Source organism: Ascaphus truei, chromosome 19 (assembly GCF_040206685.1).
Source record: "Ascaphus truei isolate aAscTru1 chromosome 19, aAscTru1.hap1, whole genome shotgun sequence".
In the NCBI taxonomy this organism is placed as follows: Eukaryota; Metazoa; Chordata; class Amphibia; order Anura; family Ascaphidae; genus Ascaphus; species Ascaphus truei.
Genome location: NC_134501.1, coordinates 4,994,093 through 5,021,896, shown reverse-complemented (window position 1 = coordinate 5,021,896; position 27,804 = coordinate 4,994,093). Strand labels below are relative to the sequence as shown.

The 27,804-nt window shown below is 41.7% G+C and overlaps 2 protein-coding genes across 4 annotated transcripts in view; both read right to left on the bottom strand.

The window, feature by feature from the left end:
* TDRD12 (tudor domain containing 12) overlaps positions 1–17,046 on the bottom strand; it is a 57,515-nt gene extending 40,469 nt beyond the window's left edge. Inside the window, exons 1-10 of one of the 3 annotated variants that reach the window (XM_075576350.1) lie at positions 17,012–17,046; positions 12,199–12,301; positions 10,586–10,750; positions 7,998–8,134; positions 7,607–7,726; positions 6,981–7,036; positions 3,953–4,038; positions 3,657–3,873; positions 3,388–3,427; positions 1,796–1,843 (exon numbers count right to left, since the gene is read on the bottom strand). In XM_075576350.1, the coding sequence (XP_075432465.1) occupies positions 1,796–1,843; positions 3,388–3,427; positions 3,657–3,873; positions 3,953–4,038; positions 6,981–7,036; positions 7,607–7,726; positions 7,998–8,134; positions 10,586–10,750; positions 12,199–12,222 (893 nt within the window). In that variant the 5' untranslated portion in view covers positions 12,223–12,301; positions 17,012–17,046. Of the gene's footprint in view, positions 1–1,795; positions 1,844–3,387; positions 3,428–3,656; positions 3,874–3,952; positions 4,039–6,980; positions 7,037–7,606; positions 7,727–7,997; positions 8,135–10,585; positions 10,751–12,198; positions 12,302–16,936 lie in introns of all 3 variants that reach the window. The other 2 variants (XM_075576349.1, XM_075576348.1) reach the window with 2 other exon arrangements.
* A 6,794-nt stretch (positions 17,047–23,840) lies between these two features.
* The window catches only part of NUDT19 (nudix hydrolase 19), a 5,134-nt gene continuing 1,170 nt past the window's right edge, over positions 23,841–27,804 (bottom strand). Inside the window, exons 2-3 of the mRNA XM_075576346.1 lie at positions 25,748–25,955; positions 23,841–25,143 (exon numbers count right to left, since the gene is read on the bottom strand). Of these exons, the coding sequence (XP_075432461.1) occupies positions 24,917–25,143; positions 25,748–25,955 (435 nt within the window). The 3' untranslated portion in view covers positions 23,841–24,916. The remainder of the gene's footprint in view (positions 25,144–25,747; positions 25,956–27,804) is intronic.

Here is a 27,804-nt window from a genome sequence, read left to right as displayed (position 1 = left end):
TTTTTTCTGCGAGGCTCGTGTTTTGCAGCCCAGAATGATGCCACAGCCCTAGTTGAATGAGTTTCAAATTTGTTTCTGGAGCATTTGGGCCAGATGTTATATACAGTAGGCTTCTTATATTGCCATATACAGTAGATCCACCTTGCAATTTAACGTTTAGCTGCTGCATAGCCTCTGGGTTTCACGAAAATCATTGGATCTTGAAATATTAATTCTTAATGCTCTGAGAACTTTGGGCAGAAAGATGGAACTATAATCTCTTGGTTAACATTAAAAGGATAAATGACTATGGAATAGAAGATAGGAATTGTTCCCAAAAGAACCATATCTTGGTGGGGGAGATGCAATATGGAAACATACAAACTCTATGAACCTTCTAGTTGACGTTATGGATGTCAAAGGTTGTTTTGATTGAAAATATACTAGATATGGTACCCCCGCTTCAGCTATAAATGTATTAGTGCTGATAGTGCTCCTCTGGGTTATGTTGAGGATATAAACTAAACAAGAAAAAGTAAACCCAGTTGTGGGCACTCCGTCACCCTTCTGGATGATATTTGAAATTCAATTTAATAAACTTTATTTACAAAACCATAAGATAAAATAATGGGTTTTAAAATCGAATAACGACACAGAAATTATCCTAGTTACAGTACTCAGGTTAGCACTGGGATCTATTAGATCAGTGGTGCGCAAACTGGGGGGCGTGAGATTTTTCTGGGGGGGGGGGAGCACTGGAGGTTGCAGAGGCCCCACACTCTTCCCTGAGGCATTTAAACGAAATGCTAGGGGACCGCGTGACCTCTGCAACTTCAACTTACCGGGATTCAGCCGGCTTCTGGTCACGTCGCCATGACAATGCGTGGTCATGTGACGTATCGTCATGGAAACACGGCAAACGATGCTGCAGGGTCACGTGACCCTCCCAGATCACAGGGAAGTGGGGGGGGGGGGGGGGGCGAGCTCTGGAGCCGGCACACGGGGGAGGGGGGGCGGGGAAAAAAAAAAAAAAAAAAAAAACTTTGCACGCCCCTGTATTAGATCATGAAAGCATCAGTTTCTTTAGATCACACTGTCAGATGATTTAAATCAATTACTATTAGCATACAAAGTTTAGTTTATGTGAAGCACACCGACAGTGGCACCAACGAACATTGCTATTGTCCAGAGCATGAACGGTCGTGTGCAACGTCAGTACTGCAAGAGGAGGCCAGTGGCTCAGAGCTTAGCAAGATAATTGAACAGGGTTTTACTATGACTAAGTAATCAAACAAACCTGCATTAACCAGCTAGTGGCATAGCTTATATAGTGGGGCAGTCTTTGGATATCCAAGATTGAAGGTATATTTGCCTCTCTTGGCCCACCAGGATTTGATGTTACTATGCAAATTCATAGCTCATTCTTTACAAATAACATTATATAAACGTTCTATTTTTTATGACTCATGGTAATTTCATATATCTGAGTTTCAAGACTGGCTCATCACATACAATTTATATTTGTTGTACTGTTACATATTAACTTTTTCAGTGTTCTTGTGTGATTCCAATATTCAAAAACCTCACAAGCCTCTTTATTGTGTGCTTCTTATATGAAGAGACTTGCATAGGTTCGAAAAGCTCCACAACTGTAATTTAATGTATACAATAACTCCGTTAGTTAGCCCATAAAAAGGCACCAAACCTATAACAAAATACCACCTCTCCAGTGTCAAATGGCTACTAGTACTTTATACAGCATCTTTAATGAATACACATTTATTCTAAGCTTATAACAGAAACATAAAACGCTTACTTAGCACAGTCTTGTTTCTCGTCACAATCCAGCCTTGCTTCAAGTTCACTGTAACAAAGTGTTATAGAAAGAACAAAAGGAATTTAGGTTAAAGTGCAAATATCACAGAAAGTCCGGTTCCAAATCGATCAAACAAAAATTATCTACAAAATGAAGGAAAAAAAAAAAAAAATCAAGTTCTGTTCATATTTTATTTCAGTATTTCCCTAATCTCTATGCCTTGAACTACCGACTACACTAAGTTAGTTACCACACTTTGCCAAATACATCACTCATAGGGTTACAGGACAAGGAAACATAACTACCTGGGCTGCTCGTTGTGCAGCTGTTTCCAGATGTGGTGCTAAGCTTTTGCTTTCAAGAACATTTGCAGGACTACTAAACAAGTATAAAATAATCCTAGCAGGTAATTATTTCAGTTGCATATCCACCATGGAACATTTTAAATCAATATCTGAGAAGAATAATAGATTGGCATTTCATGAAAATCTTTGTCAAAACTATGTTTCCAGCTCTAATAAAAGGAGACAAATTATAAATAAGTAATTGTACTTTTATAGAAATGTCACAAATCAAAAGAAGTTTCCATGGGGGACTCTCCAGTTGCCAAAAGCTTGCTTTCTCCCCCTTTACCCGAAGGAATGGCAGTAGCTGCCGCCAGGTTTGTAACCAGTTTTATGTTTTTTTGTGCAAGGAAAAGCAGCGGCAGTTTGAGCATTGCTGAACTTCCAGAGTAACCGCTTTCTCATTAATCGACTCCTAATATATTATTGCTGTGACCAGTCAATTTGTAAGAAATAAAAACGCTTTAAGCTGCAGTTTCAGGAGTTATAAATTAAAAATCCCAAATACACACAAGCTTCCCACTATATATATCTTTTTTTTTTTTTTAAACTTCACAAAAGTACATTGTGCTGATAATTGCAGTGGTTGAGCTGAACACCAAATCCGTATTAGACATGACAAGCGTCTGTGTATTGGGCCCACTCAGTGCTCATTTAATTTCACATCACCACGTTAGCTGGAAAAAAGAAGAAATTGCCATTTATTAAAATCCGTGGAAGCAGCCGTGGAGCTGTGCACCTGAAGGAAAACATCGACCAATGTGGAACTGCTGCAGAAAAACCTTGCCCTGGTGTGTTCCTTGTGGAGAAATTGCTTTCTCTCCTCTCCCCCCACACAGCTATGCTATGCCCCCCGCTGTCAATCACCTGAGATCCCGAATCCTACCTCCCAGGCAGACTTCCGTTTTCTGCATCAAAGGCCTGGGAATTAGTCCATTATAATGAATTTATATTTCTTCATAAAGCTTACAAAGAATTTGTGAAGCAAAAAAAAAAAATCTCTTGTACTTCTAGAAAATGACTTGCAAAGTTTGGAGAGAAAAAACAACAAAAAAGCAGAATTTGCTGGCGGCAGACCGCACTTAAAGTAGCATTTTTTTCTTAGGACCAACTATTTTAGAGGCGGGATTGAAAAGTATAATGCTACCCAATTGAGTTATGAATAAGAAGAATGCGCATCTGTAGAGGGAACAGAAGGAAGAGTGATTTCCCTCATCCAAACGGGAATGGCTTTATTAATCTTCATACCTTGTTACATCAACTATAGTCTTCGTCTTTACCGGGAACCCTGTGGCAAAAACATAAGAAAATGCAGTGTATATTTTACATAAGCTTATCAGTAGTTTGTAAACTATTCACAAACTGCTTCCTCACCAAGTAAAACAAATCAAAGTAATTATTTTTCACTAAAAAAAAAAAAAAGGACACAAAGGAAGGGGGGGGGACGGACAACTGCAGTTGGGGAGGAAAATTCCATGCGATTTAAAAAATGCCAACATCTTCTATGACAATCCTACCTGTGTGATGTCTCTGTACGAGTTTTCTTCGCAATAAAACAGGCCAGAGCACCTGGGCCATGTTATTCACTTCTTTGTGCTTTTCTTTTCCTGAAGACTGAAGGCTTTCCGAGTCTTGGGCAAGTGGACTATTTACAATAGTGGTCATTTCCGGAGATATTTCCATCGCACAGAAGCACGCAAAGTTTTTTGCCACGAGCTCATCGTTAACACAAATCTTTAAGGAAACATTTTTTGTGTTACTAGGATTGCTGCTATAAAAACTTTAATATTTTATGAATTGAAAAAGCCATTACCGTAAAATCTTTTGTAGTGATATAAAGATAGACACTGAAACTATTGTTTTTTGCTGAGCATAACTTTGCCTCAGTGTGGGTCGACTCTATATAAAAAGAAAAAAAAATAGACGTTTAATATCGATTTCAGCATTGAAATATCTAATGCTATCGTCCAATTTTACTTTAAGACACACACTACATACTGAAACCACAAACCAGTATACACACCAAGGAAAAACTGAACTAAAAAGAACTAAATGTGTTTAAATATTACCACAAGTTGTTTTAGTTACTTAAAAGTATGTGCACAATAGCCATTCAATTATATATATGAAAAGTAAAAGAAAGCCCCAGAAAGTTGCACACTATAAAATAATGGAAGGTAGATATATGTGAAATGGTGCTAAAAATGTACTTTAATAGTTATTACCTAAAATAAAAGCAGACGATACAATAACCGTGTGTGATGTACTGAGAATTCAAACAAGGATCAGCTCTATGTGAGCACTGATCTAGTCGCCAACGTGCGACATCAGTAGCGAGTACACTACCAACGCAGGTTTCGACACGGTTAATCTGGGTGAAGCCTGTCGTCACAAACAAAATCTACAATCAGGGGGAAGGTAGGAGCAGGGACTTGAGACGGCCGCTTGATGATACAAACTGTGCCTCCCCGTCCTCTGCAGCTTCTGGCTACCAGTATGTTCCTAAAACAGGTACAGAGAAGCTGCCGCTCGCCTACATATATATACAATTTATTAAATGAATAGGGTGCATACGGGAAGTTAACTGCACAAAGGGAGAGTGTGAAGAGACAACAAAAGAACCTATGTGCACTCGCTATTCACTAAAGAGGGCTTGGAAACATTCAATCCTAGGGGAACCCCTATATAGCCACTCACTAATATACTAAAAACTACTTTATTTAACAGCTATGCAAAGACACATATTATACATGGATAAAAAACACAAGGATAACCGCACGAGTGGAGCAATTTGTATGTCTAAACCTCACCACATATGTACTAATCTATTGGTAGTGGATAGACAAAGGGAGGTGACACGGTATGAATGAAAAAACTGGTCATATGTATACCAATATGTACACCAAGCACCTAGCATCTCTATTGAGTACTATGAGTATTAAAGCAATTTAGACCCACGCAGAAAGTGTATAAATAAACACAGTCCCCGTATCTAATGTATGGCTATCAACATTGTTAAGCGCAAATACATAAGACAGGCATACACATGGTGTCCACGGAACTGTGTCCCAGGCTATCCTCAAAAGCATGAACCCCCTATAAATAAGGGTATATGTATAGTTGATGCCGTGGGGCATATGAACAGAGGGATACAACCTGATACTAGCACGGGAGCGCATGAGCTGAGCAAGCAGGGAGGAAGTGTATACCGCACAGCACTACTTTAGCACGAACCCGTGCTAGTATCGGGTTGTATCCCTCTGTTCATATGCCCCACGGCATCAACTATACATACTGTATACCCTTATTTACAGGGGGTTCATGTTTTTGACCTGTAAGTCTTGAGGATAGCCTGGGACACAGTTCCGTGGACACCATGTGTATGCCTGTCTTATGTATTTGCGCTTAACAATGTTGATAGCCATACATTAGATACGGGGACTGTGTTTATTTATACACTTTCTGCGTGGGTCTAAATTGCTTTAATACTCATAGTACTCAATAGAGATGCTTGGTGTACATATTGGTATACATATGACCAGTTTTTTCATTCATACCGTGTCACCTCCCTTTGTCTATCCACTACCAATAGATTAGTACATATGTGGTGAGGTTTAGACATACAAATTGCTCCACTCGTGCGGTTATCCTTGTGTTTTTTATCCATGTATAATATGTTTCTTTGCATAGCTGTTAAATAAAGTAGTTTTTAGTATATTAGTGAGTGGCTATATAGGGGTTCCCCTAGGATTGAGTGTTTCCAAGTCCTCTTTAGTGAATAGCGAGTGCACATAGGTTCTTTTGTTGTCTCTTTACACTCTCCCTTTGTACCAGTGTGTTCCACAAGAGGGAGATCTTTAGCCTTATCCACAGATGGTGCTTTAATAGGGCTCCTCTTTATATATTCCTCCATACCGTAACTATTTGAAACTACCTATGTTAGGGTTTGAGACAGTCTCTTGGCATACGCAAAGATTATTATTAAAGTAGCTGCTCTCGATCATTTTCACATAACAGTAACATGGCAGAGCATTTTCAGCAACAGGTCTGCCACATTGCATATATTTAGTTATTGCTGCAGACTGCCTGCTACACTGCTCCCGTGGCTGGTCCTTTTTTTAAACATTAGCTTTAGTTTGTTTTTACACCTACCAACTGTTTTTCATTATTATAGTGATTTTGAGCTATTCCCCTTATTGATATTGAGGACCAGACCATTAATACCTATATAAGGCTTATCCTTACGTGATTTTTCACTGTACTCATTATGATGACTTCTTGTCATTCCTCTTTTTAACATTGAGGACTAGATCAGTGCTCACACAGATGCTTATGTGAATGCTCACTGCATCACAAACGGTTACTGCATTGTCTGTCAGTTCACGGTGTATATTTGCTTGTCCTGTTCCGACATTTATTTTAGTATAAAGAGATATATAGATAGACAGTGTTCGACAAACCTATACATTTGCACGCCCCGGGCGAGTGGATTTAACATTGTGGCGAGCTCCTTGTGGCCCAAGCAGCACACATGTGGTACTAGGTGGTGAGTAGATGTTTTTGTTCGGCGAGTATTTTTTGGTGATTTGTCGACCACTGTAGATAGATATACTGTACACACACACACACACACACACACACACACACACACACACCACGTTTGCACCTATAATCTTTTATTTCAGCTGAGTGAGGGTTCGCAAGTTCTCCCTGTGTTGGGGCACTTTCTCCTGTTTCCTTCTAACTACTGTATTCAATTAACCACCTTAATCTTCCAGCATTACTGTTACTACAGTATGTACTGTATGTGGGCCCATATTGCAATAATTTTTTTATTTTACCATTAATAAGATGTTGAAAATACTGTGTAGCAGCCGTGTCCCATCTCTTTGCTGGCCTAACAATGCAAAGAAATCAGAGATTTGGTTATGCAAATAACCATTCAACCAAAAATTATAGAGAAATAAGCATTTAGTAAAAGCTCGAAGAATATAAAGTTGACATTATGCAGTATGAAACATATTTACACCAGAGGGGTTTGGGGGGAAACTATAATATAAATCTCTAAAGATTTCTCATCATTCTTAGTGGGAACAGGTTTTGGGCAAAAACATTTCAGCCAAATAGGTTTTAAAGTATTATCTGATGGTGAAAGACAACTAAAACAATGACATTTGTTTTCGGATTTTAGACGTTACATTTACATTAAGGCAGTCAGAGTAAAAAGATCTAGAAATATCTTATTGCAATCATTTTTGTTATTTCTTATTTATAGGGCGCAAAACACAATCTGGCACATGCTTAAAAGGTCTCCATAAAAGTACTTATTCACCAACATCTACTTAACCCGATTAGAGAAGGAAAGAAACAAATGTCAATACATATTTTTTGAAGTCCCACTTAAGTTTCTGTGACGATTCTTGCAGATACTTTAAACGACATTTTGAAGTTAATATCCAAATCGTACCCAAGTTCTGCGATGTCTTCATACAAGTCAAAATGTAGCGATATTGGCTGCACTTGGTGCAGTTGAAACTTTTTGGCTCGGAAGGGCAGCCGCTGACATGCCTCCACGGGCAGGCGTACGCTGCAGCAAGAGAGAAGTGAGCTCTTAGTACAGCCGTTACAATCTTATTTTGCCTCGAAATGCTGAAGAGCAACACATTTGCAACAAAAAATACTGTATTACACTGCAGTTTGGGCACCACCTCATGATTATCCATTGTACTGCATGATAGAATGTAATTCAATAGATTTGAACCGATCACCAGCTACACGGTCAGTGGCCAAAACCTGAACATATGTTGTGTGTTTGAGTACGAGGCGAGGTTTTAGGAAACCTGTAGAGCGAAGCTTACTTTTTTTTCCCCACAGGACAATAAATGGCATGATCCAGAAGGAAACACTCCACAAGTCCATCTTCTGCGCTACAAACAGCGGCCTCCAGCGTAGCCCGGCACCAGCAGTGCAGCTCCTCACAGAACACCATGCAGAACTGGACATGTAATAAAAAAAAAATATATATATATTTTTTTTTTTTTAAAGGATCCTACAGCAAATAAAAATCCCACGTGTGACCACATTCAAGGGTCTCAGACAGGTCCGCAACTCTGCCCTTCCCCATTATCTCTTAGTATACACTGCTTCTACTGCAGCCAGGGATTCTGGGTAATGACATGCAAAGGAGCACTCACAATGGGTCACCTTTTGCTTCTTATCCCTTTTAACATGGACCCCTATAAGCTTAAGCCTGCCGCATTACACAGCATTTCAGCACAGCCTGGGTTACAGAAGTGCAGAGCCAGTAACCCTACTCACAGACAGCTCGACCTTTTGGGTCTCATCAGCACAAGGTTGGTTTGCTGGCTCTGCAATGTGAAGCTGGGAAAGGATCCTACATAATTCACTTTGTTCTCAAAGTATGGTCAAATCTAGAAAGCCTGTCAAACAGAATATCATGGTCATACAATCCCTTGCACATTCACTTATCAATTGCTCTGTAATTTACTTCATTCAATATTTTGGTATAGGTAGCGGAGGAGGTCATTGTATTCAGTACTTAGTCCTCTCCTTTAACAGGTAGAAGATGCTCTCTAGGTGGACTATATGTGAGGAGCTAGTTAAGCAGCACATTGGGAGATTAATTCAGCGTGAAGGGAAAAGTATGCTATGTCAAATGAAGCGTGTGTTCAAAAATGCAGGAATTGTGTACTGGGGGAAAAAGAAAAAAGCGGTGCACAAGTGCCCTACAGTGTAAGAAAATACAACGCACCGAACGTGGAGGTACTGGATTTAGGGGAATGTTGTCGTTTGCTTTACGTCTAGTACAAATTCTGCCTAGTTAGTGCAGTCACTATTTTTCCAGCCATGAATATACTATACAACTAAAAACCACAAGCTGTGTGCGTTTGGGGAGAGCGCATCAGTGGGGAGGTTTTTGTTCGGAATTCGGACTGTATTGAAACGGAGCCAGCCACGTCTTGTCTCTAAGCCCAGGTGGAAAGCAGGGAGTCTCCGGAGAACCACCACAGAAAGGTGTCGTCGGGTTATTTCCTGGTATTTGAATCCACGCATCATGCGGGCCAATAGAAAGCCGGGGGAACATGGGAGATTTAAGCCACCATGTTCTTTCCCCTGGAGGGGTAGCATCTTTCCCGGTAAGGGTAGGGGGAATACATTTTTTTTTTAAATCAGCAGAGGGAAACTGCTCTTATTACTTCTTTGTACCATCAAAAACGAAGAAAGAGAACAGCGCAAAAAAAACCTCATAGTGTAGTATATTTAAAAAAGCAATTTATAAGTAAAGGGTGAGTATTGCACGTACATCTAGTTAGTATTTACACAGCATGACATGTTTGGGACATGTTACCCATCTGTAGACAGCAAGTCACGATCGCGGTGCAGGACTTGGAGATCTTTCCTCTGATGGCAGGGGCACAGGGTTGTGGAGGCCAGCTCGATGTTGGAATTCCCTCTCAGTCCCTAGCGGTATCACTGCCGTCGCCGTCCGTTCAGAGGATTTCCTCTACTTCCGGATTAGTCCACGTTAGCATCTGACGTCATCAGACGGCGTCTCCTGGTATCGAAGTCGCGTCGCGCTGGGTAACACCAAAAACGGCAGCAAGTCCCAAACTCAGCGGTGTAAAGGGGAAATACCACAGTGGGTATAGAGAAAAAAGGAACGCGCCCTCTCCTACGCGTTTCGTTTCGAAAAACTTCTTCAGGGAATCCACACGCCACCGCGATCGTGACTTGCTGTCTACAGATGGGTAACATGTCCCAAACATGTCACGCTGTGTAAATACTAACTAGATGTACGTGCAATACTCACCCTTTACTTATAAATTGCTTTTTTAAATATACTACACTATGAGGTTTTTTTTGCGCTGTTCTCTTTCTTCTTTTTTGTACTAGCTTGGAGTGCTGAGCCTTCCACCAGAACAGCTGCACAAAACCTCATCTTTATAAGGTTGTATTCACATTCACTTTTTAAGAGTCACATCACCAATTATCTTACCACTATATATGAGCGCAGAATCTTGTTTTTTCACTTTACCATCAAAAACGAGTTACATTTTCTTATATGGAAGATAAGGAGACCGTAATAGAACAATCCACCCATACAAACACAGTACTTTTACAACAACCCTTACTACAGGGGCGGCCAACTTCAGTCCTCAAGGGCCACCAACAGGTCAGGTTTTCAGGATATCTCTGCTTCACCACAGGTTGCTCAATCGGTGCTGAAGCTGGGAGTTATTTAGCCATTTGCACTGAAACTGGGACTGATCGAGTCACCTGTGCTGAAGCAGGGAAATCCTGAAAACCTGACCTGTTGGTGGCCCTTGAGGACGGGAGTTGCCCACCCCTGCCTTGCTATAATGCATTTGTTCTACATTAGAGCTCCTGATTCTAGGCGCATAGAATAGTTCTGTAGAAGAATTACCTCCCCAACTGCTATGGTCACTGGCATTATTTCCTGCACATCTCTGTACGTTTTACCATAGAGCATATTCATCTCTTCAAACATCTTTTTATAGTCTTCATCTCCGTAAATAACCAGGTCATTGCCTTTTATTATTTGACACCAGAAACAGCTCGGATCTGTAACCTTAAAAAAATTGTGTCAAAGGGAAAAACATTTACCAAGGAAGGTTACCCAAACATGAACATTGCCTATAATGATTTCTTCCCCAATTTTATAAACATTTTACAAGCTCATATTACGTATTCACTCATACAAGATGTCATAATAATCTAAAAATGTTATTATAGCACTTGGAAATCTTCCTGTTGCCTAAGTAACTGACGTGCAATTTGAAGCCCAGCGATGGAACCCTGCTAAATGACATTACTTACCTGTTCACCTGAAGTTACATGTTAAAACCTGAACCGCCATTTTTTTAATATTTAGCTCCACTGCAGACGGGCCAGAAGTTTTTTTTTTTTTAACATTTATGTTTTTCAGTTTTGAAGCAGGGAGTCTCCGGAACTGAACCCCATTCATTCCAGCTCTAGGGACCCCCTGCATTCCAGAGATACTTACCTCCGAAGGGGGTGCTGGTATTTCTGCTTTTTAAAGCTCTGCATCACGCGGGCCAATAGGAAGCCGCACCGGATGACGTCACGGCTTTCTATTGGCCAGCAGGAGCTTTGTAAAGCGGCCAAATGTGAAACCTGATACCCAGCTGGAAAAGCTACAGGCAGCCCCTACGGAGGTATCTCTGTTCCCCAGAGCTAAAATAAATGGAGTTCAGCTCTGAAGACGCCCTGCTTCAATCCTGTGTAACAAGAATAAAAAAGCATTTGGATTGTCTCTATAAATTCCTGTGCTTTCTAACCTAAAAGTCATGTTAATTTCTCAAAATGCTAACACAAAAGTCTCTTCCTTAACTACGTGCTTTTTTTAATAATATATTAATAGAACACCTCCATAATGTTTGTGTGTGATAAGCGTGTATATATTATATTTATTAATCATTATGGAATTTATGGATCAAAACATTAAATTATGAAATCCATGACATTTAATTTTCTCCTTGCTTGCTACTTACGACAAAAGGACTATCCAAAGCAAAAATGTTTATTTAAGAGAGGCGATCCACGCCGTTTTTTTTTTCCTTTTCATTTTGTTTCATACAGGATTGAAGCAGAGGGTCTCTGGAGCTCAACCCCATTAATTTCAGCGACGTGAACCGCCTGCTTCCAGAGATACTTACCTCCATAGGGGGTGCCGGTAGCCGTTCATGTTACGGCTGCTTTGCAAAGCTCTCGTGCCCTGCAGGCCAATAGGAAGCTGTGATGTCATCCGGTGCGGCTTCCTATATGCCCATGTGACATGGGGCTTTAAAAAAAGCAGAGATACTGGCACCCCCTTCGGAGGCAAGTATCTCTGGGACCAGGGGGACCCCAGAGCTGAAATTAATGGGGTTCAGATCCGGAGACCCCCTGCTTCAATCCTGTATTTTTAAAAAAATGAACACAAATGGCCTGGATTGTTCATTTAAGGTTTAAACATGACTTCAAAATTGCATCAACTAGAAAGGACATTGACCTTACCTTTAACACTGATACTTCATACATTGTTGAACAAAATGCTAAATACTGTAGGATAATACACAGTGAATCAACTGGTTCTTATCTGTCGTCAAATTCTATGTTTCTATAGCAGGAAAAAATAAAAGGTTAGGCAAATTATATACATGTACATCAGAGTAAGAGGAGGTCTGTTGTGAGAGGTGGACATAGTCAGAGGTTACCTGTTTATACACTATCAATTAGACCAGGATAGCCAACTCCAGTCCTCTAGCGCCACCAACAGGTTAGGTTTCCAGGATATCCCTGCTTCAGCACAGGTGGCTCAATCAATGACTGAGCCACCTGTGCTAAAGCAGGGATATCCAATACGTGGCCTGGTAGTGGCTCTTGAAAACTGAAGTTGGTCACCCCTGCTGTAGAGACATACAACATACACACAAAACAAGTCACAAACATCTCATCCCACACCTAAGATTTGCTATATTGATAAAGGATGATCAAAAATGGTCAGGCAGCATTTAAAAACAAAAGATAGTAAGGAGCTGTTTTAATAGCGGTTACCAATCATTAACTTCCCTTGACTTCAATGGCCATTAATAATTGCAAATGATTTTCAGTTTATTAAATAGCTCTCTAGATGAAGAAAACTGGATGCAATGAAAAGAACAAGCAGGTGGCTTGAGAATAATAAGAAAAGACATGTTATCACTGGTCATCAATTCCAATTTATTTGAAATGAATGATAGGAATCACTGATGAAAGAATTAAGATTTGAAAAGAAACGGAATCTAGGAGAGCTGGTTCCCTGGGGGGGGGGGGGGGGGGTTCCTAACATGTTAGGGAAGAAATGAGGCTTGCCCCAAAACAAACTTTTACCCAAATGGGATAGTTGCATCGAGTGACATTATAGATTTTCCAGCTCAACGTTAACCCACACTATAAACTGAAAAAAGTGCCCTTGCCCATTCAAAATGTATACTTATTTGTGTGGGATCGGAACATCTACAATCATTTACAAGAGAATATATGTTCAATTTGCAAATTGCGTTTGCAACTTAATCCAACTCATGAATGCTATGCTTAATATTCAAGTAATAATCTTTGATGGTTATATGTCCTTCACATGCGAGGGGTAAAACAAGCAACGGATAGACCGGTAAAATCCATTTAGTGGCAAATCTAAGGCCCGCACCCGAATTATTTAATATGAGAATAAACAATATTTCACCTACTCAGAAAACACCACTGTAAAAGTGTACCAATCCTTAGCATTACACGCAAGTAGGAAGTTTCATACTGTACTTCATGGGCAAAACCTCCAACTGCTGTTTTAAAGCAGCAAATTGTTTTTTTTCTCTATTAAATAAATCAGTTCTGTAGTATTAGTGACTTAAAATTTATTTTATTTAACTCAAACATGAGGAGGACCGCTGGGGAGGGTGAGGAGGACCACAGCGACATCCTGGTGGCGGTGGGAGCAGAGGACAACATTCTTCAGCCGGTGGGAAAAGGATAAGGGCTGTCCTAAAGTGGGCACGGCACTTATAATTGGCTGTGGTTAGTCAGCTTTTCTATGAAAGGGTTGCGCGCACGGTAGTGAGCGTGGAGCCGGCCCACAGGGGGAAGACAGGGAAAAAAAAGTTTTCGGCCGCTACCGCCGGTGATAATGTGTGTATGTATTTGTGTGTATGTATGTACAGGCATACCCCGCTTTAAGGACACTCACTTTAAGGACACTCGCGAGTAAGTACATATCGCTCAATAGGCAAACAGCAGCTCACGCATGCGCCTGTCAGCACATCCTGAACAGCAATACTGGCTCCCCACCTGTACCGAAGCTGTGCGCAAGCGGGGAGACTATAGAGCCTGTTACACATGTCTTATATACATCAGTTCTGCACGTATATAATGATTGCAGATTACAGTATATGCATCGATAAGTGGGAAAAAGGTAGTGCTTCACTTTAAGTACATTTTCGCTTTACATACATGCTCCGGTCCCATTGCGCATGTTAATGCGGGGTATGCCTGTATGGTGTTTAGAAAGGTTTTCTGCATGATTTTTAAAGTAAAATAAATAAAATACATCCTAATCCATGCTGGGGTAAAAACACATTTACATACGCAAGTACATACACACTGTTACCTACTGACACACACACACACACACACACACACACACACACACAAACAAAACACACAGTACCTTCCAAGACTGTGGCTCACAGCATACACAGTCAAAATTACCTGTCCGGTAATTTATTTTCCTCACCCCGGGTACCCGCCACTTGTTAGGACTTTGTACAACACTACTCATCCATTTTAACATGGACCCCTATGAATGTACAGTATGCCTGCCGTATTAAATTAACACACACATTCCCAGTTAGCTCAAACTCCAATACATACATACATACGCCTGCATACCAACGTCAAGGTATAACCAAATTTAACTGACATGGGGAACCTGTTTCAATTCCTGGTGTTGGCTCCTTGTGACCTTGGGCAAGTTACTTTATCTCCCTGTGCCTCAGGCACCAAAAACAGACTGTAAGCTCCACGGGGCAGGGCCTTGTGCCTGCAAAATGTCTCTGTAAAGCGCTACGTAAAACTAGCAGTGCTATACAAGAACATGCTATTATATTGCAACTAAGGTTTTTAATATATATATATATATATATATATATATATATATATATATATATATATATATATATATATAATGTATATATATATGTTTCCCATTGAATATGTGCATCAATACAATCTGCACACTGACAAGTGATTAGATAAATTGCAGATAAATCTGTTCTCCTGTAATCGATTGCATGCTCGGGTTATTTAATTCAGCTCTTACACAGCATTGTAGGCAATGTAGTCCAGCAATATTATGTGACTGGGCAGTTACTAGATACAATTGGTTCACTGCTAGAGAGAGGATGGGGCTCAAGAGCCAGAGCCTATCAGAAGGGGAAGGGGGTGTGACTTTGAAAATGCTTCCTACATTAGAAACATTCAAAATGTCTTTAAAACATTTTTTTTCTTCTATGCTACAAGTATTTTCTCATAGTACAGAACTGATTTATTACAAAAAAAACATGTAGGATATTGCTTGAACTGCAACAATCCTTCTTGGGAATTTTTACATTTTATTATACATAATTGGACCCTGGTGCTGAACTGCACTTTTCAGCACAAGGGATTACCAGTATATTTACGGTGCTCCAACCTGGGGAAACAATATGGTTGCCAAATCTCACAGATCAACCAATGATGTTGTGGCGTCTAGTGGACATACTGTATTGGATTTTACATGAGGGAGCACCAGCGAGCAACACTGGAGGACTCCCGCTGGTCTCAAATAATAAAAAATAAACTATGTACTATTTTCGCCGATTGCTGACTTAAGTCTCTAATTGTGGAGCTCCCTGCCCGTAACCTCTGTCTGTTCATGGTCAAGTGGCCACTCTCCCCATTCCACCTAAAAAATAAAAATGAATGTACACCTCCATGGGCACTCTTTCAGGCTAAGGCTGCGGCCAAGCTGGCACTGACTGCGCTCATGCTTGAGCGGTGACGTCATCAACTGTCTAAGCATGAGCGCCGGGTGTCCAACATATTTCGCTAACACGGATGGTGGGGCATTGCGGGCAAGTTGAGCGCACTTGAAAGTCAATTTATTTTTGTTTACTCAAGCACCAAGCTTGAGTGAGCATGCGCGGACTTACAAATAGTACAGGAAGTAAACGCGGCAAGCAACGCGCGCTCAGCGCCAGCGGGACGCAGCCTTAACAAGCCTGTACGCTCAAGTCAAACCACTCCCTGTACTTTCTCCATCCATATTGCAATCATAGGACACAAACACATTTATATTTTGTTGCACAGATCAACCATCTCACTTCTTCAATAACAAATAACAGACCAGCTGCCTACTGATTGTTATGTTTTTGTGTGTCATGATAAATATTCAGAGTGCGGAGTTTTACAAGTCACTTGCTTTGCTTTCCTGTGTCAAGCACTACACTTATAAAATCTACTCCTGATCCACTGAGGTCTGAGGAGATATTTAAGAAATGCAGACGGGACTTATCAGGTCTGTTGTAACCCTTTCGCTACCAAAGGGGCTGCAGGCCCATGCAGCAAAAGGGGTAAAGGAACAATTCTAGTCTTAATGGGTGAAACTCCATAAGTCAATATTTGATGATACTTTGCAAGAGTGGGGGAAGTAACCAATTCGTCAACCCAAAATGAGTGACAATTAGGAGACAAGTAAAACCCTTTCAATGCACGCCCTGGTGTTGTGTCCCCCCTCCCCCATATGCTAAGTCCCATACCACAACCACCCCATATGCCATGTCCCATAGCACCCCCTCATATGCCATGTCCCGTACCGCCCCCTCATATGCCATGTCCCATACCGTCCCCTCATATGCCATGTCCCATACCGCCCCCTCATATGCCATGTCCCATACCGCCCCCTCATATGCCATGTCCCATACCGCCCCCTCATATGCCATGTCCCATACCGCCCCCTCATATGCCATGTCCCATACCGCCCCCTCATATGCCATGTCCCATACCGCCCCCTCATATGCCATGTCCCATACCGCCCCCTCATATGCCATGTCCCATACCGCCCCCTCATATGCCATGTCCCATACCGCCCCCTCATATGCCACGTCCCATACCACCCCCTCATATGCCATGTCCCATACCGCCCCCTCATATGCCATATCACCCCCCATATGATATGCCATACCACCTCCGATGCCAGCCGCCCAGACCCGGCCTCCCCAGGCGGCAGAGGAGCAGTGAGAGCGTCACGCGCACATACCACACAAAACAGACAAGTGTAACCGTCTCTGACCACGCGCTCCTGCCGCTCTGCGCGTGCGCGAGGAAGCAGCACCCCGCCCAGCCCGCGCGCACAGCGTCACCCCGCCCAGCCCGCGCGCACAGCGTCACCCCGCCCAGCGTCACTTCCACTTCTGGAAAGTTCCCGCGGGGGGAGCGGGGGGAGCGTTTGTTTGTGTAACATAATTGCACATATCTTGGTACATTCTGTATAGTATGTAGCAATATAAACATGCATGTTATTTACATTTTCTTTACCAACTTGTTCACACAGTGCAGTGATTTACTCAAACCACCCACTCACATCTTACTTCCCACTCACATCTTACTTCCCACTCATATCTTACTTCCCACTCACATCTTACTTCCCACTCACATCTTACTTCCCACTCACATCTTACTTCCCACTCATATCTTACTCCCCAATCACATCTTACTTCCCACTCACATCTTACTTCCCACTCACATCTTACTCCCCAATCACATCTTACTTCCCACTCACATCTTACTTCCCACTCACATCTTACTCCCCAATCACATCTTACTTCCCACTCACATCTTACTTCCCACTCATATCTTACTCCCCAATCACATCTTACTTCCCACTCACATCTTACTTCCCACTCATATCTTACTTCCCACTCACATCTTACTTCCCACTCACATCTTACTTCCCACTCACATCTTACTTCCCACTCACATCTTACTTCCCACTCACATCTTACTTCCCACTCACATCTTACTTCCCACTCACATCTTACTTCCCACTCACATCTTACTCCCCAATCACATCTTACTTCCCACTCACATCTTACTTCCCACTCACATCTTACTTCCCACTCACATCTTACTCCCCAATCACATCTTACTTCCCACTCACATCTTACTCCCCAATCACATCTTACTCCCCAATCACATCTTACTCCCCACTCACATCTTACTTCCCACTCATATCTTACTCCCCACTCACATCTTACTTCCCACTCATATCTTACTTCCCACTCACATCTTACTTCCCACTCACATCTTACTTCCCACTCACATCTTACTTCCCACTCACATCTTACTTCCCACTCACATCTTACTTCCCACTCACATCTTACTTCCCACTCACATCTTACTTCCCACTCACATCTTACTCCCCAATCACATCTTACTCCCCACTCACATCTTACTTCCCACTCACATCTTACTTCCCACTCACATCTTACTCCCCACTCATATCTTACTTCCCACTCACATCTTAATCCCCAATCACATCTTACTTCCCACTCACATCTTACTTCCCACTCACATCTTACTTCCCACTCACATCTTACTCCCCAATCACATCTTACTCCCCACTCACATCTTACTTCCCACTCACATCTTACTTCCCACTCACATCTTACTTCCCACTCACATCTTACTCCCCAATCACATCTTACTTCCCACTCATATCTTACTTCCCACTCACATCTTACTCCCCAATCACATCTTACTCCCCACTCACATCTTACTCCCCAATCACATCTTACTTCCCACTCACATCTTACTCCCCACTCACATCTTACTTCCCACTCACATCTTACTCCCCACTCACATCTTACTCCCCAATCACATCTTACTCCCCACTCACATCTTACTTCCCACTCATATCTTACTTCCCACTCACATCTTACTCCCCAATCACATCTTACTTCCCACTCACATCTTACTTCCCACTCACATCTTACTCCCCAATCACATTTTACTTCCCACTCACATCTTACTTCCCACTCACATCTTACTTCCCACTCACATCTTACTCCCCAATCACATCTTACTTCCCACTCACATCTTACTTCCCACTCACATCTTACTTCCCACTCACATCTTACTCCCCACTCACATCTTACTCCCCAATCACATCTTACTTCCCACTCACATCTTACTCCCCAATCACATCTTACTTCCCACTCACATCTTACTTCCCACTCATATCTTACTTCCCACTCACATCTTACTCCCCAATCACATCTTACTTCCCACTCACATCTTACTCCCCACTCACATCTTACTCCCCAATCACATCTTACTTCCCAATCACATCTTACTTCCCACTCACATCTTACTTCCCACTCATCTTACTTCCCACTCACATTTTACTTCCCACTCATATCTTACTTCCCACTCACATCTTACTCCCCAATCACATCTTACTTCCCACTCACATATTACTTCCCACTCACATCTTACTCCCCAATCACATCTTACTTCCCACTCGTATCTTACTCCCCACTCGTATCTTACTTCCCAGCCATATCTTACTTCCCACTCGTATCTTACTTCCCACTCATCTTACTTCCCACTCATGTCTTCCTTCCCAGAAATATCTTACTTCCCACTCATATCTTACTTCCCACTCATGTCTTCCTTCCCACTCATATCTTACTTCCCACTCATATCTTACTTCCCACTCATCTTACTTCCCACTCATGTCTTCCTTCCCAGAAATATCTTACTTCCCACTCATATTTTACTTTTAAAAGAATATTTGGCTGGCATCATTTCAGCCCCAGAAGCTCAAAGCTCCGTTAATCGACTTTAAATGGCTTTAACCTAACTTAATGTCCCGCTAATATTAGTGCTGATGTTTTAAAAGAGCAATATTATAACTTAAACTCGTGTTTTCTCTTGTAAAGGGCAAAGAGTTTAACTATAATGGACGTTATTGATCATGAGATGGAAACAAGGCGTTTTCATAGCATCATATATCCACCATGGTTCATTACGATTGACGCAGAGAATTAAAGTTACGCTATGCAAGTTACTCCAATCCAGACACTGAAATAGGTTTTTTTGCGGGGTCTGGATGGGTGTAACGCCACAGTTCGGTATGAGCTAGGCTGAGATTACAGTGCATGCTATCACACACGCGCGCGCGTGAAACGTGCACTGCATGCAGGAGGAATCGGAGGCGTGGCTGTGACATCACGCGAGCGGTTCGCCCTCATTGGCTGAACTGCTTCACGTGACGCGGATGTTGCTTGGAAAGACAAAATATTTTGCTTCCGTCGCGCTTCCGTGCGCACTATGGGCAACTACCTTGGAAGCAAGGTATTTGTTGCGATGGCGCCACTACTATAATCTTAGCCTAAAGTAACATAGCATTATTGCCCTCTCTTTACTTGAACAAAAGCCCTAATTCAGGGTCTGAATAGGAGTAACACCAGGACTAGCATAACGTCATGTTATTGGAAAATCACATAACAGTATATTACAATAATGTCACGTTACGCCTGGGCTAATAGGAAATGTAGTACAGATGTTGAGGATACCATGTTAACTCAGAAAACAAAGTCCGTTCCTATTTCAGGAAACGTCATGTTATGAGCCCTGATTTAAAGCTGCAGTTCAGTCTTTTTTTTTTTTTTAATTTTTATTTTTTTTTTTAATTTAATAGTTTCATGTGGGCAATCTCTAATTACCTAAAGAACTGTATAGCTGCAGGTCAATTCGTTCTCCATGTATTGATCGGCGAAATTTGGCAAAATCTTTAGAGAAGGGATATGTTTTTCCTCTGCTTCTGTCACTCAGTGGAAGCTCATGAATATTCATGAGCCCTCCTGCACTGACATGTGCTAGAGGGAGGGCAGGGCTGACAAAGGGGTGTGCCAGGGCTTGTGACAGGACATGAAGGGGCAGTGCCTTAGCAAATGGCTGTTAAAATAGAATACAAGAAAATTGGTCTTTCAAAGTTGTTTTTTTAAAAACAGAAAATGCTAAAAGTATTTTTTCTTACTACAGAACTGATTTATTAAAAAAAACACACATGCAGGATATTGCCTGAACTGCAGCTTTAACAGCTTTGAGCATCTGGTCCTTAAATTGCTGCAGCATTTGTTCCCAGTAATTCATCAATAATGGTGGCTGTATTGGTACAGAGCACTGGCTTATACAATAACAACCTGATACTCTGCAGCAATTTGGTAGATAACAATTGGTAATAGGGGATTTTTTACTCTTAACCATCCAATAACGTAATTTTTGCCATATTTTTCATGTAATAATTTGAGAAAGTTATTTAATGTTTTAATGTATAAATTATATATACGAAATACTGTATAAGCCCCACCAACACACTAATGTATTCATGTACATAGGGGAAGTGATGCGGGATTACACAGTCACAGTATATTTTTGAAGGGTTTCTCATTTCCTAGAGCAGCGGTGCACTAACTTGGGGGCGCGGGAGATTTGTCTGGGGGGGCGCGGGCGGTTGCAGAGGCTCCCGCTCTTCCCCAAGGCATTTAATTTAATGCCAGGGGATTGCGTGAGGACCCTGCAACACTCCACTTACCATGATTCAGCCGGCGGCGTGACGCGTCGCCATGGCATGACGTCACATGACCTCCGCACGCCAGGAAACATGGCGGGTGGGGGGAGGGGGCACGAGCACCAGGGGATCAGACAGGGGGGGCGCAGCGCGAATAGTTTGCGTACCCCTGTCCTAAAGCACTTCTCTCCAAAAGAATGACAAAGAGCCCATAACATAATCTAGTTCTTGCTTTTCATTTTCCCAAAAGCTTTATTTTCTTGCTGACATTTCAACTTTGTATTATGTCACTCGGATCAGCTGTTACCGTGGCAACCTCAGTGTCTTAACACACGGGTGGGCAAACTTCCTGCGCTGCACCCCCCCCTTGCCTGCTCTCCCCTGGGTTGCGCCACCCCTTACATTTAATGTGGCGTCAAATGACGCCATTTTGACCATGGTGACGGGCGTCAAATACTGCCGCAGGGTCATGTGACATCATGTCACATGACCCCTCAGCGGCATTTTATGCCAGTCCCCATGGAGATGCGTGGATCAAAGCCTGGTGAGATTACAGAGGCCTCAAGCTGGACAGCGCGGGACTCTGTAACCGCCGCAACCCCCACACAAAACTCTCGCGCCCCCCAATTTGCGCACCCGTGTTTTAGGCTACGGCCCCAGTGTCAGCTGTTGCACATGAAAGCCGCGATCTGCGGTTGAGCTGCAGGAGATTGCGACGGGGGCGTGGCCATGACGGCACGCGGCTAGTTCGCCCTCATTGGCTGAACCGCCGCCGTGACATGGCCAGCGCTCCGTCGCAACTAGAAAAGACAAAAATCTTGTCTTTACAAAATATGGTCGCGCATCGCGATCTCTCCATGCGCGTGCAGGCAGCTACTGGGCCCAGCCCCATAGGGGAGCGGATCTTGTTCCTACTGCGCACGACGTAGCACGCAGCAGCTAACACTGGGCCCGTAGCCTTAGCGTGTGTGAAGAGCAGCAGCCATTTTTACTTCCCGGACCGGCAAATATTTAGGAACCGAGGCATCCCCAGAAAGCAGGAAGGGTGGCATTGCTAAGGACAGCAGCAATAGACTTTACAGGGCTAAAATGACACATGCATTTAAAGTAGAGGGTATACACTGGCAGGGTAGGGGTGGCCTTTTGGGTTGAACAGTCTGAATTTGGTTGTCAGTGATTCTGTTTTTTGGAAACATTCATTAACTTACCTGCCACTTTGTAATCAAATACTGCCCTCTAGTGGTCATAAACCTAACACTCCCAGCACAAGTGGATTTATATGCGCAATTATTGGGATGTTATTTCCTTTCACTTATATGGCTTGCACTAAACCCTGATTTCACTGTGATAACAATCCCAATAGAATATTGAGACATTGTATACATGCGCAATAATTTATTTGACAAATTACATTTGAAGTATCCAAGCTTTTTATATATATTTCAGAGTAATCTTCTTTTTCAGAGGAAAGAACAACTGGCTTACATATAATATGTTTAATTGGAGCAAATAAAAAAGACAAATGTCTAGAGAAAGAGCTGACAAGCAACTAGCTCTGATTACAAATTACTGAGCCCAGTCCCACATGGAAAGGGTCTTGGTAAAAGTCACCAAGATTTGTGTAAGCTGTAAAATCAGGCTCTCTTAGGGGACCCAACAAAGATGTATAGAAGTTCTTCCTCCGATATTACACAATCCCATAGACCCAAATGATTGTTAACTATATTAATAAAGGTTATACTTAATTGTTTTGCTACACTGTCAGAGTGCAGGTATAGGGGGGGTCTATCTTTCTTTCATATATTTTTAGCACCTTAGTTTTGTGAGTTTTAGTGGGAAGAAATGCACAAGCTAAGTTAACCACTGAATACATTCTATGGGCCCGACCGTTCTCCTCCCAGGTCCTTCCGAGGGGCCACATTTGACCCATAGGCCACATGTTCAAGAGCCCTGACCTACACTATTTCATGTATGTATAATGGAATTACATAGACTCATAAATCATACTGCTTCCTCATTGTTTTATCACAGATTAAAAAAAACAATCTGTAGCAATGATCAGCAGTGTCAATGTCTCCTTTGAAGTTGAGAGAAACTGAATATCAGAACCAAACACTGAATGCAGATGCAGCCGACGAGTATAATAGTAATGCACAGAGTATATACATTGAGCAGACTTGAGGTTGTCTTGCCATGTGAACAGACTTGAAAAATGTCACTGCCGATCCTTAAGACATTGGCAGTAATGTTACATAGGCTTCAACATTTTAATGGCACTGGAAGGCAACTATTTGAATAGTAATGTATGACATGGATACAGCTTTGTAAACATAACATTATTTACTGAAGAGGATTAAAAAGATAAATAACGCGTTTAAATGAACCTTGAAAAGCATAGTAAAAGGATGATGTGTTTAATAATGGTTAAACAAGGTTTTTGAGAATCACAGAATGTATCCCTTTACTTAAGTGTTTTGGGGGTTTTAAACCCTACATGGCAAAGCTTTGAAAAAAAAGTCCAATATTCAAATTTATTTATAGAAACAACATTGTAACCAGCAGCAGTGAAAGAAAGCAGTGTTAAAATAATTAAACATTAGTTACATTTTATAACATTTTCGAGGGAACACAACATATTGTTTTGGTCTTCAAAAACCTTATTAATGTAACCCAGTGTTTTCACATCTCTCCTCTAGGAACCACAGCCATTATAAAGGTTTTTAGTGATAACCAGCGAATTAAGAAAATACCAAGAACCCATACTGTACACCAGGACTCTTCAATTAGTTTTCCAAAGGGGCTCTCCCCCCGCCCAAAAAATGAGAAGGGTCACAAGAGTTTTGTGAAAACGTAATGTTGAATACATTTAAAGACTTATAAATGGTTACACATCCATGTTTAGCAAGCTATATAGCACGTGCACCATATATTTACATTATTTTAGATTTTAAGTGAGTTTCAGAGTGAAACATGGAACTGCAATTAGCAGTCAGCCCTACAGCCAATCACAGGTCAGACTTGGCCCGTGCTACCCCTGATGAAGGACGATGACACACACGCACTTAGATATTTAATGAATGTGCGATTGGGTAAATATTTCCAAATGTAGTTTGTCACAATTGTAGCAGAATGAATTCCACACATCTTTACCTTCTGATATAATAATCATGGCAACAAGAACAAAATCGTTAGGTCCAAATATCAGATGGTCAGAATAGTGTCATAGCAGGTTATAATACCTTTTAATAGACCGACATAGGCGTTCTTTATAGAGGTACATGAACACCAGTATACTCAGTGCTAGGACGGTGCTAAATCGTACCCTTAACTGTAGACGGTTAAAAAACACATTGAGTTTTGATATGAGAATTTAAATAATTTACGCTTTTTAAAAAGCGATTATGTTTACTTGAAAAATCAGGGTGAAAGACTGCAAATGATGTTTCCTTTACTTACCCAATATAACTATGATTAAATACAATCAAACGCCTAAGAGCTTTAGTTATTTTTTATCACTCTATGTTCAGCAATAAATCAGTTATATTATGAGATTGTATTATTATTATTTTTTTAAAATCTGGGCTTACATTATAACTGACTCCTTGGCTCTCCACCATGACATGTCGCCATTGTAAGGGGGTGGATGTGTTTATATTTCGGCTTTGTGTTAACATATATGGCGGGAACTCCATCCTGTTGCAGTACTCTGTGAAGGCGATGGTCCTCTCGTACGAGATCTTTAATCTTTTCTATTGTAGAGAGGATTCGTTTCTTCTCTCCTGTCCAATCGGGCTCCTCAGGGTACAGGTCATCTCCTGCCATAAAGATAACATTTTGCTTTCAAATACTGTATATATATTTGCTCATCAGCTCTGCTTCATACTTGTTCTCCAAATCATTATCGGCCTCTTGTTTTATGAAAGATAGTATCTATATGTTTGAACTCATCCTAATGGCACACTGGAACCTCAAAGTACCCAATATTTAATTTGGTGCAGCCCCCCAAAATACTAAAAGCTACATTAAAGTAGAATTACACAACTATATAAAACCCTTTCAATCATTTTCCATCATTTGAGATGTGCTTAATAGCCTTCAACATTGAGGCTGGAAAACCCCACCAAGTTTAGTAAGGGTTTGGATCTTTACAATGCATCTGATCTCAGACGTGCTATTAGAGAGGGTTGGGGTTTCTTACAATGCATCTGATCTCAGACGCGCTATTAGAGAGGGTCGGGGTTTCTTACAATGCATCTGATCTCAGACACGCTATTAGAGAGGGTTGAGGTTTCTTACAATGCATCTGATCTCAGACGCGCTATTAGAGAGGGTTGGGGCTCTGCAGAATTTCACAATATAATTATAGTGCTCCTTAACCCCCCAAAAAAGGTCGCAAACTACTGCCATAGATACTCGTACCTGGTAGTACATTTACAATGCCATCTTCAGCGTGTATGAAAACTGGCATCCATCGTTCACAGCCTTCCAAGGCACGATCAAGGCAAAATCTGTGCAGTTCATGAATCGAAGACTGGCGGCACAGTCTGCTTAACTCATAGAACTGTGGTGGTGGGATCCAGATTTTCTGTGACCTACACTCTTCCAAAGCGTCTGGAGGAGTCCACCACTAAAGAAAAATGAGATTATACATGAAGGTGAAATACATTTAATTTACGTTACCCCTCGGCACGATTATTTGTTCAGATGATATATAAGTACTTTCCCTGTATCCGATATTTTCCTTTTCTCGCGTCAATTTCCAACATTTTCTCTTTCCCTCTTTTACAGTGAATGCCCTCCTCCAATATAACCACCATCTCCTTCACCCCCAACTCTCACGCCATCTCCCCTACACCCCGCCAAATGTATGTCTGGACACAATTAACCGACACCCACACTTCAGGCTCCACCAAGTTCCATTGAGGGTTATCGCAGCTGTATTCTGCAACAACTGCTATTCAAGTCTACGGCAGGATTAAGCTGCGCTATCCTTACTGGGAGCTCAGTAAATCTAACTACCTGTGTCTACAATCATCTTCCCTTACACATGCACACACACCCCTAAAGGAAGCTCTCCCTTTCTATCTGCCTTCTAACATCATGTCTCCTAGGCTCCGTCATCTTGCGATATTTCCACACCTAAAATAAATGTTATGATCTAGAAGTCTTTACTATAACTAATTTTAAGTGATCATGGCATTCATCCTAACATTTTAGCAAGACCAATGTTGGAAGGTTCTTTTATTTGTGCTGTTTATAACACTGTTGTTATTGGGACCTGTAACACTGTTATTCCCAAAAAGGGTGACGCCAAAGGGTTGGCAAACCAAATCTGTAATTGAAGATCCCAGGTAGTATAGTGTGTTCCTGTGCCCGTGTGAGGACTGTGCACTTAAGGCCTCAAATTGCACCTTAGCGTGGGTGGTATAGTGGGCAATTACAGCAGGAGCTTCCAAAGTCGCTCCCCACAATGCTTTGCATCCATAAGGCACACTGGGGCATTACTATGTAAGCTCCCAGTGATTGACGGCTATACCCCCCCACCCCCCCATGCCGTCTGCACACACGGAGGTGTAGTGTGGGGCCTTATTAAGTGTGCGTCCCCCCCCGCAAATTTAGGACACTATACTGCCTGGGATCGGTCACTCACTTATTAACAAAAGTCTGAAGAGTTGGCAATAAGATTAATTAGGGGTTTAGGGAATAAATACTTTCTAGAAGGGGGTGCACAAGGTTGGGAATCGGTGCTCGCACAGGATGCAAATCTACCTTGTGTTGGCAAGTGTAAAACTACTCTGCCAGACTCGCTTATTTGATTACAAACCTGGAACATTCCTAGCCAATATTTCTTGAAAGCAAGGCTTAAAACAGCAATGAACGCTGATCGCCGGTCTATATTTTTTACTTTAAGAGATCTCTTCCCTTCTTGCTCTTTTCCCCGGCTGCTTTTTCATTTTACAAATCTGATGCTGTTCAGGAGATAAGCGTTTGAAATAATAAGTGTCCGGGAGGTTAAAATGAAGAAATGAAGTTCTCTTTAGAGCCCATGGCAGTCTAAACATTACCACGGTAATACCTCAGAAGTCAGAGATGAAGAAAATCGTGATTTTTAACAGTAGAAATTCATTTTTTCCTCCCTTTAAGGCAGGACAGGTTCAGGAGGCGAGATACTAACATTATAGTTTGCTTCTACGGAAATCGTTGCATTAATAGATCAGTGACTCATGAAAGTTAGCACTAGAGCACTGATATTATCAAAGTCAGCAGGGAGAGCTATCGGCTGCATGTTTTCTACCAGTTCAAACTCTGAAGTCCAAGGTGTTCTATCAGAATGTAACATTTGTGTCGGGAATCAGATGTATAGCGTAAGTATGTGCCATCTACAGTTAACTGTAGACATCCCCAGAAATGTATGCAGCATGTGTTTAGGAATATAAATCACTGTTACTCAGCACATTATTGGAGGAAAGCCATGT